General features: G+C 34.1%; 1 protein-coding gene and 1 long non-coding RNA gene across 4 annotated transcripts in view; one reads left to right on the top strand and one right to left on the bottom strand.

The window, feature by feature from the left end:
- LOC149773267 (uncharacterized) overlaps positions 1–18,606 on the top strand; it is a 142,485-nt gene that overhangs the window by 35,094 nt on the left and 88,785 nt on the right. The window lies entirely within an intron of this gene.
- The window catches only part of LOC149773269 (uncharacterized), a 41,714-nt gene continuing 27,256 nt past the window's right edge, over positions 4,149–18,606 (bottom strand). Inside the window, exons 4-5 of the mRNA XM_089946541.1 lie at positions 7,407–7,976; positions 4,149–4,877 (exon numbers count right to left, since the gene is read on the bottom strand). Of these exons, the coding sequence (XP_089802667.1) occupies positions 4,149–4,877; positions 7,407–7,976 (1,299 nt within the window). The remainder of the gene's footprint in view (positions 4,878–7,406; positions 7,977–18,606) is intronic.

Genomic DNA, 18,606 nt, shown 5'->3' with positions numbered 1-18,606 from the left:
ATATATATATATATATATATATATATATATATATATATGTGTGTGTGTGTGTGTGTGTGTGTGTGTGTGTGTGTGTGTGTGTGTGATAATTTACCAGTACTCTATGCTCTTTGCGTGGGAAATTGTGATTCGCCATGGCGTATTCATACCCACATATTAATGGTTGTAAAAGTAGATTATTGCTTCTATATTTTCTAGATCATTGATGATGTTTCACTTATTTATCAATATTAATATACGAAAAAGCAGAGAGAGTATCAATAATCGATGTTTATTCGCTAAATGGATTGAAAAATGGTCAGAAATTTCAGCTAAACCTCCTCTGGTTTCCCTTCAATCTCTTTACTCGTCCAAGCCCCCCCCCCCCTCTCTCTCTCTCTCATGCCACATGAGACAAAATTAAGTGGAGACAAGGTGGAGTGAGAAAGAAAAGGAATATTGTCCTGGATGTAAACCTTGAGCTTAAACTTACCCAAAGTAACCCAAAGGAACCAGAGTCGTTAGAATGCGATGTGCAAACGTTCCATGGAATTCTGCAACATTGTTAAACGATACCAATTGTACAAAGTTACAGTTCCCTCAAGATTCGAATGGGCCGTAATGTAAATTCCTGGTTAGGTGCCGCACTCGCACACACTGAAATAATACTGTTTTTGTTTGCTTTGTATTTTGCTGGTTGTTTTTTTTATATATTATTTTTTTTTAAATGTTGTTATAACCTTTAATACGTTTCCAAAACATGTTAAACACTTAAGAACATGCAGACCACCCTCCCTCTGTTCTTGCCACTGTGTCGGTTGGCCAGAGAGCATTTCAGTTTCACCTTGATTACTCAGACTCATTATATGTATATGGCTCTCTCTGACTGTCTCTCTCTGTCTCTGTCTCTCTCTGGGTGATGGTAAAACTCAGCATCTAATCGATGAACAGAGAAGCAGCGGAATGGACAATAATAACAGTCTTATAGTCGGTTTATTTCCTACCGCACATCAAACCATGCATCTCGCAGACACACACACACCAAATAGCAAAAGTGAACTTTGAGCCAGTGACCCAATGAAGTACTCACATCAGGTTTGTGTGTAATGTCGTGGTTCCATGCAGATGAGGGAAAACATCAGGGGTCCCATACACCTTACTGGCTCAGAGATGTTTCTGCCAAGGTCTCGCCTTTATCAAGATGCAGACTAAATGTGGACAAAATTCCTGTAAAGTTACCTTGTGAAGACCCGTTGACGAATAGAGTCATGAACTTGATAGGGCTTCAGATCAGTAGAGCTGGATTTTAATGAGAAATGAGTACGCAATTGAGACAATGATAATGCAGTACAAATCTTTTGTAAGGACAGATACATTAATGCCGAAACGGTTCTGTATAGATTTGCTGATTAGAGGATGGAGTAGGATTCTTCTGATGGTTTTTATTAGTTTTGTATTTTAATGATGATAAGACAACACTATTTGCAATTTCAAGAGAGGAGCCTTTTTGAAACAAAATAATGGAGTACATTATATGTATAAAACTTACAATTATAGTAAGCATAAACATTATACAAATACCACCTTGCCTTTTCTATATATTTTATCAATTTCGTGAAACATTTAAACTTTCATTGAAAAAAGAGATAAAAAGAATTATGGAACAAGTCTATATTTACCTATTGTTTTAAATGAAAGACTTAATTATAACACATCAACAATTTATATATTATGTCTGTAGTGCATATAGATTATCGACACTCTCTTAATTCAATAACAAGCATAACATCTGCCATGTGCAGTCAGATGTTAAGCTGGATTATATGCCATTGTATGTCATTTAGACCAATGCTTAACAATGGCTAATAATCTAGGATATGTCTGTCATATAAATCATAATTAAAAATGGTTTACAATCAAGGATAGGTCTGATATTAAGACCAGTAATTAAAAATTGTGTATAATCCGAGGACAAGTCTGACATTAAGACGAGTAGTTAAAACTGGTTTATAATCCAAGGACAAGTCTGATATTAAGACAAGTAATTACAAATGGTATATAATCCAAGGACATGTCTGACATTAAGACCATTAATTAAAATGGTGTATAATCCAAGGACAAGTCTGACATTAAGACCAGTAATTAAAAACTGTTTATAATCCAAGGACAAGTCTGACATTAAGACAAGTAGTTAAAACTGGTTTATAATCCAAGGACAAGACTGACATTAAGACCATTAATTAAAAATGGTGTATAATGCAAGGACAAGTCTGACATTAAGACCATTCATTTAAATGGCGTATAATCCAAGGACAAGTGTCACATTAAGACCAGTAATTAAAATTGGTGTATAATCCAAGGACGTCTGACATTAAGACCAGTAATTTCAAATGGTATATAATCAAAGGACAAGTCTAACATTAAAACAGCTAATTAAAAATGGTTTATAATCCAGGACAAGTCTGCCATTTAGATCAATAATCACAAATGGTTTCTAATCAAGGTAAATTCATGATGAATAATTTTGAATCAACTCATTAGCATTTGTTAATGTTTTAAAGAGGTTAATTAGTATATTTCTTGATTTTTATCATTAGATTCACCGAACCTTAAACTCCTTTTGCTCACTATATATGAGCCTGTTGGTAATCAGTTATCATACAAAACCAGGGAGTTTTCCAACATGTTTTGATTCTGTGTTATTAATGAGTGAATCTAAAAGAAATGAAAATAAAAGTGAAATAAATGTATGCCAAACTGTAGCAAGTCAAAGACCAGACAATTCTGTAAAAGGACTTTGCATGTTTAATGTTAGACCAACATGATAGATACGTGTCATACGTTCGACAAAATGGATATATCAGTGGCATGTATTGGACCAACATGATATATCAGTGGCAGGTGTTAAAACAAAGTGATTGATCAGTGGCACGTTAGACCAGCAGAATAAATCTGTGGCATGTGTTAGGCCAAGGTAGATCTGTGACATATGTTTGACCAACAGGATAAAAATCTGTGGCATGTGTTAGGTCAAGGTAGGTCTGTGACATATGCTTCACCAACTGGATAAAAATCTGTGGCATGCGTTAGGTCAAGGTATGTCTGTGACATATGTTTGACCAACAGGATAAATATGTGGCATGTGTTATACCAAGGTAGGTCTGTGACATATCATTGACCAACAGGATAAATCTAGTGCATGTGGTATACCAAAATGATTGAAAACGTCTAGTGGGTCCGTGACTTGTGTTAGACTAGTATAACACAACTTATTTTCTTTGGAAAATATATTACGATTAATGTTGATATTTCACTTTGGAAACATAAAGCTTAAAAATTATTTTAACTTCAATTATTCTTACAAATAAATAAATGTTTAACAAAATTTAATCATTTTGATTATTGTTATAACTCTATAATCTTAAACTACGTAAAAGAAAAAGTGAAAAACTACAAGTTTTAAAAAGACTGACAAATAACTTATTTCTCTAGAATACAAAGTGAAAATTTAAAAGAAACATGGTGATGGAAATTATATCCCAATCTGTCTTAAACGTTTTATCACAATTTAGTTTCAATGATGGGGAACATCAACAAATCTGCAATTTATATATTGATATACCTATACATTTAATGACAAGTTGTAATGATAAGCAATGAAATGCAGATAATAATAGCAACAATAATGTGCACTTACACGTAATTGTTTGATTCGCTTCTATAAAATAGTCAGTTGCTATAAATATACATTTTTGTTTTCAAAATATCTACAAACAATTTATATTTCACCCCAAGGCTCAAGAGGGCACAATTAAAGGCTTTTCTTTATCCTTGATAATAATTAAGAAAATGACTACTTCAGACAAGAGCAATGAATTCGTGAACATTATAATTCTGTATCTTATGGCCTTGCTTTAGGCAACTATTTTAATTGAGTATATTCTTATGTTAAAACTAAAGTAATGTGTATTCCTTCTTTATGTCATTTGAAACTTTGTCAGCTGCCCTGTATCTTATATGTCAAAAACCTAAATGTAACTTTTAATCAGCAATATATAGCCATTATTACACCTAAATGCCAATAATCTTTACATATACTTGCATGCATACATCCTACTGAAAGAACTGTAATGTTAAATTAACTTCTTTAAAAAGAGTTATAGCATTATTCATTTACCATCCACTTGTTTCTTGTACTCCCTGAAAGTCTTTTGTAACTCACGGGCTTCATGTGGCGTGATGACCTGGTTCTTACGCTTCTCCAACTCTTCCTTGTAGCCATGGCTGCCAATTACATTTTCAATGTCATCAAGCACATCATTAATTTTGTTCCAGTAGTCCTCAAACTCTTGCTGGCTGATTTTCCCATCCACGGAATGACCGCTTATGCTATTCCTATACAAACGGATTCTCTCAACACTGGCACCCAGACTTGTTTCTCTCGGCTGATCTGTTGGAGGGTTTCCCCAGCGTGTTGTTGGAGCCTGAACAGAGCTTACATTTCTGATTAATGTGTATAACAAAGAAATGTCAAACTGGTCAAGTGTGCCTGTAAAACGACCCTGTGGATCTGGAAAAACCAGCTTAATTTGATCCTTGTTTAGTAAAGCATTCTGCCACTGTCCTGGTCTTATTTGTCTCCTGCTGGTCAAGTTGGCCTGGTTGGCCAAGATCGCTTGAGATATATTAGCATAGGATGCTGGAACTTGGCTCCTAAGAACCTCTCTTGCAGCATTGGCACAAACAGTCGTCAGTGCATTACAAAGGCGAGCATGGTTAATGTGCTCCACTGTAATAGGTGTATCAGCATCGTCATGACCGTCGTCCTGTTGGTCCTCCTCAGCGTTCGATGATCCTCGCTGCTCCGTTGGTTGCTGCTGCTGACCGTCTTCTTTGTCCTGTATAAAATGAGAAGTTTTTAAATACAGAAACCAAATGACAAAACACCATTTCGAACAGAAAGCTTATAAGTAATAGAAGACAAGTTATTGCTTGCAAATGACATTTCTAATCGATCACATGTAGAAATCCCTGATAGGAGTATAACAAAAACAATGACAAATCTGCTTCTGATGGCGAGAAGCATGGTACTAATGATGATGAACAGGATGAATAATACATTAAACTGACAGACTGTAATGTGTACGACATTAGTGTACAATAATCATACATATTACAATCTGTACAATAGCAGTGTACATTAATCATACAGATTATGTGTACAATATCAATGTACATTAAACAAAAATACTATAATGCGAACAGCATCACTGTACATTATGCATACAGATTATAATGTGTACAACATTAATATGTTTTTCATCGCTATTTAATAAGATATCTTAAACTTTTAATTGGATGGCAAAACCATCAAGTGTTATGACTGCATAAAACAAGATGTCAAAAAGAGAGCTAATTGCAAAACTTTAACATAAGCATGAACATAAAACAGTTCACAACACGATAAAATGGTCATGATGAAAAATTGCTAAAATGTTTAACAAGACATCTTACTCTTTTAAGATAAAAAATAACAGATACAAATATGTATACAAGAGGTTCAAATAGACCTAAACGAGCCACATTGTATTACATATTTACCAAGTTTGGTCACAATTGCATGTGAGACAGTCTCTAGACCAGAGAGGTAATAATCTCAACATGTCAGATGAAAGATTATCCTAGTGATGTATGCAAATATTACATATTAAAAAATTTGAAGGAACCCCTACAAGTTTGTTTTCTATCGTTTTATCATGTTTAGCTGCAGAGTACTGAAACCATCTGATATAGTTAACATAATTAAAGATTAGTTAGAAGAATAAAATAATTGCATGACTATAATTTTCATAATCAAACCTAAACATAGTTTTCCTTTCTTCATACCAGACTTTGTCATGAAATACTACTGGAAAAGTTGAATACGTGAAAACAGCTTCCTGTTAATGTAACTTTTTGTTGTTCAGTACAACCCAAAATCTGTAAAATTCCTGTTAATAGAACCCTTTGTTGCTCAATACAATCCCAAATCTGCAAACGTTCTGTTAATAGAACCCTTTGTTGCTCAGAACAACCCAAAATCCGCAAACCTCACCTTAATAGAACCCTTTGTTGCTCAGGGCAACCCAAAATCTGCAAACTTCCTATTAATAGAACCCTTTGCTGCTCAGGGCAACCCAAAATCTGCAAACTTCCTGTTAATAGAACCCTTTGTTGCTCCGGACAACCCAAAATCTGCAAATATCCTGTTAATATAGGCCTTTGTTGCTCAGGACAACCCAAGACCCAACAATTTCCTATCAATAGAACATTTTGTTGCTAAGGACAACCCAAGACCCAACAACGTCCTGTTAATCCAGCCTAGTTTTGCTAAGATCCAGCAACTTCCTCCTTTAGTACCCTTTTGGTGCTTAATAACATTCCAGGACCCAACAACTACTATTAATGTAGTATTTTGTTATTTAGTACAACCCAAGACCTAACAACACCCTGCTTACTTTAATTTTTGGTGTTACTTAGTACAACCCATAATCCAGGCACTTTTAACTTGCCTTCTGACTGTCTCGTACAACCAAATGCTTTTTAATAATATTTCATTTAACTGTTTCATGCAACCTCAAATCCAGCAGCTTCCTCTAAATGTAGCCCTTAGTTGTTTACAACAATGCAAGATCCAACAGCCTCCTGATAATTTAGCCTTTTGTTTTTAGTACAGGAAAGGCAGGAAGCAGCAATACTAATGACTTTAAGCAGCTGTATTAAAAGTGGCAAGTGAATTCTGAATACACACTCTGAACTTTGAACACCGCTATTGTAACCTGCAACACTATTAGTCGGAAGTGACTTTTAAATCCACACACAAAGATGCAAATTAATCGATCAAACCAGGTCAAAGGCTGGACCTGGCCCATGAGTTGTACCTTGCCCACTACTGCAGTACTAGTAGTAATGAACTACAGCAGTAAGGACTGTAATTATTACTCACTTTAAGTGAAAGTACCTATGATTGTTATCAACAAAACCAGCATTTGTAAGCATCACTAACGGTTGTAAGTACTGTAAGGGGTTCAACTTTTTTTATTACATCTATGAACATTTTCTGCATATTTGACCTAAAGGTTTTACCATCTCTTAATCTTAAATATGTCATTCGTGTCCTCTTATTTTTAAGTCTCCTACTGCAGTATGCATCCCGAGTACAGAAACTTGAACTTGAATGGGAGAGTTGACTTGTTCACAAATACTAAAATAATTAAGCTGTGTTTAATAATTCTGAAAGCTGGTTTACATTCAAGAAGGTCATCAGAAGAGGACATTTTAATGACGTAAGTACCCTACATATCAGAGTGGATAATTGGCTGCAACTTAAAGAATTGATTTTCTGCCTGCATTTAACATGCACGAATTGTGTATTAATCCTAACTCACCGTTTCCTGAAACCAGAACTTTATCACATCCAGGGACATAATTACATGACTGATGTCATGGAAATGGCAAGGAACATCTTCATTCCCTTTGAGGTCTTCAACAGGGATCAAACAGTCTACACGGTACCCGTCAATTCTGGGGCATTGTATGAAAAGGTCAAATCGTAGACTCTGTCCCAGATGTCTAATAATACTGGACAGAGTCATGGTGATGAACTTTTGAACATCGGTACACAGTTTGGATGAAGGATTCTTCCTAGTGGCCCCCATTCTTGTGACTTGTGCAAATATGACATAGTCCCTGAAGAACATAGTCAATCTGTGATGAAGGTCAATGTTAAACACACAACAGCCACAAAAGATCAAGTTTTCGGACATTTTCTTAGCAATGGGCCAGTGAGCAACTAATGTGGCAAGAAGGCGATGGAAAATGGGAGCAGGAAGGAATTTTCCTTGGAAGACATAACAAAGGACTGAGGAACTGTCTCTTTCTGGATGCTGTGCAAGGCTGATCACCTCTTCGGGTGTTCTTTCGCTAAGCATGCATGGTGCAAGGTAATAACTTTCCACCTAAAAATAAAATAAATGAATTGTAGTACGCATTTATACGTTCAATTATGTAAGAATATATTAACATTTTAAAAAACTTTATAAATGCACGTATCAACCCCAGTCTAGTAGAAATAACTTATAAATGAACTTAAGTTGATGAGATAACAAGAAAACTACCCATTGCAGTATAGCCAGATCACATACCATACATAGAGTATGAATTTTATTAAACGACTGACCAATCTAAATGACAACTCCATTGACAGATCACATACCATACATATAGTATGAATTTTATTAATGGACAGACCAATCTAAATGCCAACTCCATTGACAGATCACATACCATACATATAGTATGAATTTTATTAATGGACTGACCAGTCTAAATGTCAACTCCATTAACAGATCACAAACCATATATATAGTATGAATTTTATTAATGGACTGACCAATCTAAGTGACAACTCCATTGACAGGTCACATACCATACATATAGTATGAATTTTATTAATGGATTGACCAATCCAAATGCCAACTCCATTGACAGATCACATACCATACATATAGTATGAATTTTATTAATGGACTGACCAGTCTAAATGCCAACTCCATTGACAGATCACATACCATACATATAGTATGAATTTTATTAATGGACTGACCAATCTAAATGACAACTCTATTGACAGATCACATACCATACATATAGTATGAATTTTATTAATGGACTGACCAATCTAAATGCCAACTCCATTGACAGATCACATATCATACATATAGTATGAATTTTATTAATGGACTGACCAATCTGAATGCCAGCTCTATTGACAGATCACATACCATACATATATTATGAATTTTATTAATGGACTGACCAATCTAAATGCCAACTCCATTGACAGATCACATATCATACATATAGTATGAATTTTATTAATGGACTGACCAATCTAAATGACAACTCCATTGACAGATCACAAACCATACATATAGTATGAATTTTATTAATGGACTGACCAATCTAAATGCCAACTCCATTGACAGATCATATACCATACATATAGTATGAATTTTATTAATGGATTGACCAATCTAAATGCCAACTCCATTTACAGATCACAAACCATACATATAGTATGAATTTTATTAATAGACTGACCAATCTAAATGACAACTCCATTGACAGATCATATACCATACATATAGTATGAATTTTATTAATGGATTGACCAATCTAAATGCCAACTCCATTTACAGATCACAAACCATACATATAGTATGAATTTTATTAATAGACTGACCAATCTAAATGCCAACTCCATTGACAGATCACATACCATACATATAGTATGAATTTTATTAATGGACTGACCAGTCTAAATGTCAACTCCATTAACAGATCACAAACCATATATATAGTATGAATTTTATTAATGGACTGACCAATCTAAGTGACAACTCCATTGACAGGTCACATACCATACATATAGTATGAATTTTATTAATGGATTGACCAATCTAAATGCCAACTCCATTGACAGATCACATACCATACATATAGTATGAATTTTATTAATGGACTGACCAGTCTAAATGCCAACTCCATTGACAGATCACATACCATACTTATAATATGAATTTTATTAATGGACTGACCAATCTAAATGACAACTCTATTGACAGATCACATACCATACATATAGTATGAATTTTATTAATGGACTGACCAATCTAAATGCCAACTCCATTGACAGATCACATATCATACATATAGTATGAATTTTATTAATGGACTGACCAATCTAAATGCCAACTCTATTGACAGATCACATACCATACATATATTATGAATTGTATTAATGGACTGACCAATCTAAATGCCAACTCCATTGACAGATCACATATCATACATATAGTATGAATTTTATTAATGGACTGACCAATCTAAATGCCAACTCCATTGACAGATCACATATCATACATATAGTATGAATTTTATTAATGGACTGACCAATCTAAATGACAACTCCATTGACAGATCACATATCATACATATAGTATGAATTTTATTAATGGACTGACCAATCTAAATGACAACTCCATTGACAGATCACAAACCATACATATAGTATGAATTTTATTAATGGACTGACCAATCTAAATGCCAACTCCATTGACAGATCATATACCATACATATAGTATGAATTTTATTAATGGATTGACCAATCTAAATGCCAACTCCATTTACAGATCACAAACCATACATATAGTATGAATTTTATTAATAGACTGACCAATCTAAATGACAACTCCATTGACAGATCATATACCATACATATAGTATGAATTTTATTAATGGATTGACCAATCTAAATGCCAACTCCATTTACAGATCACAAACCATACATATAGTATGAATTTTATTAATAGACTGACCAATCTAAATGCCAACTCCATTGACAGATCACATACCATACATATAGTATGAATTTTATTAATGGACTGACCAGTCTAAATGTCAACTCCATTAACAGATCACAAACCATATATATAGTATGAATTTTATTAATGGACTGACCAATCTAAGTGACAACTCCATTGACAGGTCACATACCATACATATAGTATGAATTTTATTAATGGATTGACCAATCTAAATGCCAACTCCATTGACAGATCACATACCATACATATAGTATGAATTTTATTAATGGACTGACCAGTCTAAATGCCAACTCCATTGACAGATCACATACCATACATATAGTATGAATTTTATTAATGGACTGACCAATCTAAATGACAACTCTATTGACAGATCACATACCATACATATAGTATGAATTTTATTAATGGACTGACCAATCTAAATGCCAACTCCATTGACAGATCACATATCATACATATAGTATGAATTTTATTAATGGACTGACCAATCTAAATGCCAACTCTATTGACAGATCACATACCATACATATATTATGAATTTTATTAATGGACTGACCAATCTAAATGCCAACTCCATTGACAGATCACATATCATACATATAGTATGAATTTTATTAATGGACTGACCAATCTAAATGCCAACTCCATTGACAGATCACATATCATACATATAGTATGAATTTTATTAATGGACTGACCAATCTAAATGCCAACTCCATTGACAGATCACAAACCATACATATAGTATGAATTTTATTAATAGACTGACCAATCTAAATGCCAACTCCATTGACAGATCACATACCATACATATAGTATGAATTTTATTAATGGACTGACCAGTCTAAATGTCAACTCCATTAACAGATCACAAACCATATATATAGTATGAATTTTATTAATGGACTGACCAATCTAAGTGACAACTCCATTGACAGGTCACATACCATACATATAGTATGAATTTTATTAATGGATTGACCAATCTAAATGCCAACTCCATTGACAGATCACATACCATACATATAGTATGAATTTTATTAATGGACTGACCAGTCTAAATGCCAACTCCATTGACACATCACATACCATACATATAGTATGAATTTTATTAATGGACTGACCAATCTAAATGACAACTCTATTGACAGATCACATACCATACATATAGTATGAATTTTATTAATGGACTGACCAATCTAAATGCCAACTCCATTGACAGATCACATATCATACATATAGTATGAATTTTATTAATGGACTGACCAATCTAAATGCCAACTCTATTGACAGATCACATACCATACATATATTATGAATTTTATTAATGGACAGACCAATCTAAATGCCAACTCCATTGACAGATCACATATCATACATATAGTATGAATTTTATTAATGGACTGACCAATCTAAATGCCAACTCCATTGACAGATCACATATCATACATATAGTATGAATTTTATTAATGGACTGACCAATCTAAATGACAACTCCATTGACAGATCACAAACCATACATATAGTATGAATTTTATTAATGGACTGACCAATCTAAATGCCAACTCCATTGACAGATCATATACCATACATATAGTATGAATTTTATTAATGGATTGACCAATCTAAATGCCAACTCCATTTACAGATCACAAACCATACATATAGTATGAATTTTATTAATAGACTGACCAATCTAAATGACAACTCCATTGACAGATCATATACCATACATATAGTATGAATTTTATTAATGGATTGACCAATCTAAATGCCAACTCCATTTACAGATCACAAACCATACATATAGTATGAATTTTATTAATGGACTGACCAATCTAAATGACAACTCCATTGACAGATCACAAACCATACATATAGTATGAATTTTATTAATAGACTGACCAATCTAAATGACAACTCCATTGACAGATCATATACCATACATATAGTATGAATTTTATTAATGGATTGACCAATCTAAATGCCAACTCCATTTACAGATCACAAGCCATACATATAGTATGAATTTTATTAATGGACTGACCAATCTAAATGCCAACTCCATTGACAGATCATATACCATACATATAGTATGAATTTTATTAATGATCTGACCAATCTAAATGCCAACTTTATTGACAGATCACATATCATACATAGAGTATGAATTTTATTAATGGACTGACCAATCTAAATGCCAACTCCATTGACAGATCACATATCATACATATAGTATGAATTTTATTAATGGACTGACCAGTCTAAATGCCAACTCCATTGACAGATCACATACCATACATATAGTATGAATTTTATTAATGGACTGACCAATCTAAATGCCAACTCCATTGACAGATCACGTACCATACCTATAGTATGAATTTTATTAATGGACTGACCAATCTAAATGCCAACTCCATTCACAGATCACATATCGTACATAGAGTATGAATTTTATTAATGGACTGACCAATCTAAATGCCAACTCCATTCACTCTATAAAGAATAATGTCTGACAAAGTGATACTAGACTGGCCCGTCTAACGCCAACTTCCTTTACTCTACAAGCAATAAATGTCAAAAAGAATACAAGACAAATCCATCGTATATGACTCTACAAGCAATGATACTTTACAAAAGCAAACCTTGTGTACTTGTACAATCTCAACTGAACCGTGCATCTAAAACAAATGTATGGATATATTTATCCTATCATAAACACAATTGCTCTGATAGGGCACTTACCTTTGTATAATATTGATAATAATTTCCCTAATTAACATAATGTTATATAATCTGATGACAATAACAAGTTACGTACTCCCTGATTGTAATGCTGTCCACTGGAGCCAAAGAGAATACAGTGACTGCTTTATATGGAAACTACATTTTAAGAAATAAATAATAGTGTACTCCATCATCATAATACTGTACATTATAACAATGTACGTACGAACCACAGGCACTATCAGCTTACAGTGGAACTGGATAACATGAAGTATGACAGAGAATTCCCTTATTATAAAGTTGTCCACATGAGCCACAGATTATGCCATGTTATAGTGATACTGTCTTGTAAGTACATAATACAGTACTCCTTGATTGTAATGGCGTCCATGGCATATACAGATAATAAAGTTTTATGCTGAAACTGCTATAAGGAATACAGAATGTCTTCATTATAAGACTGTTCACATAAGTCATAGAGAATGCATGTGTTACCTTGTATCGAAAATGACATAATGAAGGACATTATACAGTACTCCTTGATTGTAATGGCGTCCATGGCATATATAGATAATACAGTTTATGCTGAAACTGCTATAAGGAATACAGAACGTCCTCATTATAAGACTGTTCACATAAGTCATAGAGAATACATGTGTTACCTTGTATTGAAAATGACATAATGAAAGGAAATTATACAGTAATCCTACAATATAACAGTCTGTCCATATGGGTTATAGACAATACCGCATTATAGCCAATATACATGATAACGATGTACATTATACAGTATACCCTCACAGTGGCACTCTCTACAGAAACCATAGAATACCACCTTATAGAGAATGTGAGTATACTGATGTACATTATACAGTACACCCTCACTGTGGCACTCTCTACAGAAGCCATAGAATACCACCTTATAGAGAATGTGAGTATAATGAAGTACATTATACAGTACACCCTCGCTGTGGCACTCTCTACAGAAGCCATAGAATACCACATTATAGAGAATGTGAGTATAATTAAGTACATTATACAGTATACCCTCACTGTGGCACTCTCTACAGAAGCCATATAATATCACCTTGTAGAGAATGTGAGCATACTGATGCACATTATACAGTACACCCTCACTGTGGCACTCTCTATAGAAGCCATAGAATATCACCTTATAGAGAATGTGAGTATACTGATGTACATTATACAGTACACCCTCACTGTGGCACTCTCAACAGAAGCCATATAATATCACCTTGTAGAGAATGTGAGCATACTGATGCACATTATACAGTACACCCTCACTGTGGCACTCTCTACAGAAGCCATAGAATACCACCTTATAGAGAATGTGAGTATACTGATGTATATTATACAGTACACCCTCACTGTGGCAATCTCTAGAGAAGCCATACAATGCCACCTTATAGAGAATGTGAGTATACCGATGTACATTATACAGTACACCCTCACTACGACACTCTCTATAGAAGCCATATAATACCACCTTACAGAGAATGTGAGTATACTGATGTACATTATACAGTACACCCTCACTGTGGCACTCTCTACAGAAGCCATAGAATGCCACCTTATAGAGAATGTGAGTATACTGATGTACATTATACAGTACACCCTGACTGTGGCACTCTCTACAGAAGCCATGCAATGCCACCTTATAGAGAATGCGAGTATACTGATGTACACAATACATTATACCCTTACTGTAACAACGTCTACAGAAGCCGTAGTGAATATCACTTTATAGTAAGACTACCATAACATGAAGTAGATCAGGTAGTACTACCTTATTATAACACCATCCATAAGAGCCAAATTATATAAGCTTATAGTGATACTGTGTTATAATAAAGTACTATGGACAAAGTTAAAATAAGGACTACTCACTCTTTATAATAGTAATATTACCTACTAGTGAAGTACAGGATACTCACTCATTCTGTCTGTGGCAGATATCCGGTATACTGCCTTATACACTGCATGCAATATTCCCTGTTCCATGGCAAATATACTGTATAGTGCCTTATACACTGCATGCAGTATTCCCTGTTCCATGACAAATATACTGTATAGTGCCTTATACACATCATGCAGTATTGAATGATCTATAGTATCCATGCAGTATACTGCTTTATACACATAATACATCATTCCTTAACCATGGCAGATGTAAAGTACACTTCCCAAGTGTTATGTATATTTAATTTAATTATTTGTTTGTTAGCTTTTATTTTTTACAAGTACTGCTACATGCTTTTGTAATGTAACTTTGTTTACTGGATTTGATATTGCTTAGAATAAAGTTCAGTTCTGACTTAAACTTTTGTTTTTGACAGAAACTCCAAATACTAAAAACATTGTATCTAATGCTGACCTAGTTCCTGATCTTGTTTCAGAATCAGTGATAGTTGTAGTAAACAACTTGTTTCTCTCTTTTTTCTAATTCTTTCTCAAAGTAAGAATTGTTAAGTCAAGGCCATACCTCTACGATGTAATAATTATCATGTAACAAACTTCCATTTCTAGAAGGCTGACCCCCATCTGTGCATCTGTTTTGCATTTTAGTTAGACTTATTACTGATGTATTGAGAAAGAATTGTCAGTCGTGCCCCAACACCTGAAAAGTCAAGCTGGTTTATCTTGTGTCCAGTTTGGGCTAATTGTTATATTTTCTTCAAATTATTTTGAATTCAAGTGATTCTTTTCTATGGAAATACTAGTGCTCTAAATTAATTCTTGGACAAAGACATTTATCAAAACTTATACAGAATTAAAAAAACTGGAATAATATTCTCTGTGATTCAACACGAGTGTTGACACTGCAGCACTTCGCATGTTACAACATACATCGTCTTCCATTTTGGATTTCATCGGGATTCAAACTCAGTTTCAATCAGGACTTTTTATTACTAGGACTTATATATTTTAATTCTTGGATTATTTTTGGATTTGATTCGTAAAACCTACGTTCTTTTTTCTCATTTTTCACTTGATATTCTAGGGAAATAAATTATTTGTTAAATTTTACAAAGCTTCTTTTCTTCACTTTTTTCCTGTTACCATTTGTAAGGGTCTAGATATGTAACAGGAAAATTGCGGTGCTTGTCCGTGGGATATAGGAATCTTGGCTAAAATGCTTCAGAAAAATTTGTTGTTTTTAGATTTAAATTCCCCTAATCTTTTTCTTTTTTTTAAAAATCCCAAGTATTAGTTTGACATTTTAGCAATCTTTAGTGAAATCAACAGGCCTTTTTACAATGTCATCAAAAGTGGAAATCTTTTTACAAATCCTACCCAGGTTCAGTTGTGCTGTTTGAAAAAAGATGAAATCATTCAACTTTTTCCAGCAAATATGATGTTTCTGAGGCAAAAGCTTCTTTAACAAAGCAAGATATACAAACTATTTTGGTCCAGTATTTGGTGGAAAAGAATGTTTTGGATAAAATTGTTTTGGTTTCGATCAGTAAGTCTGTATCAGACTCTGACATAAAAGTAAAGGAATTAAAATTAAAATACAAGATGGAATTAGAGTTATGAAAGCTGGAACTTCAGAGATAAAGAAAAACAAACATAGTTGCAGTTACAGAAAGAAGAATAACAAACATTATTGGAGAAAGAGGAGAGAGAAAAACAAATGCAGTTACAAGCGGAGAAATATGACAGAGAGACAAATGCAGATAAAGAAAGAACAAATGCAGTTACAGAAAGAGCAAATGCATTTACAATTGCTGAAAGACAGAGAGAAACAGATTCAAATGCAAAGAGACGGAAGAGGGGGATATCAAATTAGAATAAAAAAATAATTAGAGCTGGCAAGTGAAATGCAGATTCCCACTTCACATACAAATTCAAGTTTCTATGTTGTTAAGAGTTTTCAGTTAGTGCCCCCTTTTAGTGAAAAAGTAGTAAACATATTTTCCATATTTGAAAAAGTTTCTGAAAATTTGAAATTGCCAAGGGAGCATTGGACTCAATTATTACAGTGTGCACTTTTTGGCAAAGCACAAGATATTTATCCATCCCTGTCAGTACAGCAAAGTGCCAACTATGATCTGGTTAAGGAATGCATCTTAAAATCCATGAGGTTTATCGACAAAAATGAAGCTGGACAAACTCATGTCTAATTTGCAAGTTAAAAAGTGTAGCTATTTGATAGGTGGTGATTAGTCAAGAAAGTTGATCAAAATTACAAACTTCACAGACAACTTGTATTAATTGAAGAGTTCAAGAACAGGATCCATACTGATATTAAGACTCATATAGATGAGCATAAGATTGAAATCTTGGAAAATGCTGCTTGTGTTTCTGACGAGTATTTCTTAGGTCATAAAGTTTCTTTTGCAACTAAGTCTTCCACTCATCAGTCTTCTGGTAAAAAAGTATTTCAGCCTAATACAAGCCCTTCTAACTTTAAACCTGGAAAAACTGTTAGAAATCAAGTTTCTGATAAGATTGATCAGATATCCTTATATCTTCCTACGTGAACCTATTGCAAGAAGAAAGGACATGCTGCTAAAAACAGAAAAATAAGCATCAGAAATCAAGACAGCCTATTCCAAATGCTCTTATTTCGAGAAGGTCAAGGTCACAATCATGTATTGAAAGCAATGAATTTGTTGGGTCTAATAAACCCCAGTCTGATTTTAGCATGGAGAATTTTGAACTATTCATGTCAGAGGGTTCTATATCACTCTTGAGTTATTCAGCCAATCCCATCCCTATTCAAATTTTAAGGGGCACAGGAGCTTCTCAGAGTCTTTTATTATCAGGTACATTGCCTTTTTCTGAGAAGTCTTCTTCTAATGAGAGTGTTCTTATTCAGGGAGTAGAGTACGGCTTTGCTAATGTTCCTCGCCATTGTGTAAATTTGGCATCAGACTTAGTCTCAGGACCCGTGACAGTCGGAACAGTGTGTACTTTACCTGTTCAGGGCATTCATTTATTACTAGGCAACGACCTAGCTAAGATAAGGTTGCATTTAGTCCACTTGTAACTGACAAACCTTGTTTGGATCAGAAAGTTGATCCTGTTGAGAAAGAATTCTTTGAGTTATACCCAGCTTGTGCAGTTACCAGAACTAAGGCAAATAAAGCTCTTCAGAATGATGATGATCAGGAAAGTATTCCTTAGCTAACACACGTATTGGTCAGGCTTATGATGTGGTCACTTTCACTCCATGTTTCGATCAATCGGAGGGTATTGATCGCAGTAGTCCTCTGTATCTACTCATTCTCTTTATTATAATCATGTCTCGTCAAACATTACAAAATCTTGAGATCTCCTGTGTTTCAAAAGACCATTGGTGAAACCGAAGCCACTGAAATACCTGTCTGTTATTTCATTAAAAATGGGATTCTTATGAGAAAGTGGAGATCTCCTGAGATATCTGCTGGTGACGAGTGGCCAGTGAACTATCAATCTGTAGTTCCATAATCATACAGACAG

Source organism: Sinohyriopsis cumingii, unplaced genomic scaffold (genome assembly GCF_028554795.1).
Source record: "Sinohyriopsis cumingii isolate HCF-2022 unplaced genomic scaffold, ASM2855479v2 utg000721l, whole genome shotgun sequence".
In the NCBI taxonomy this organism is placed as follows: Eukaryota; Metazoa; Mollusca; class Bivalvia; order Unionida; family Unionidae; genus Sinohyriopsis; species Sinohyriopsis cumingii.
Note: the sequence above shows the minus strand (reverse complement) of the source record. Positions and strands in the feature narration are given on the sequence as shown.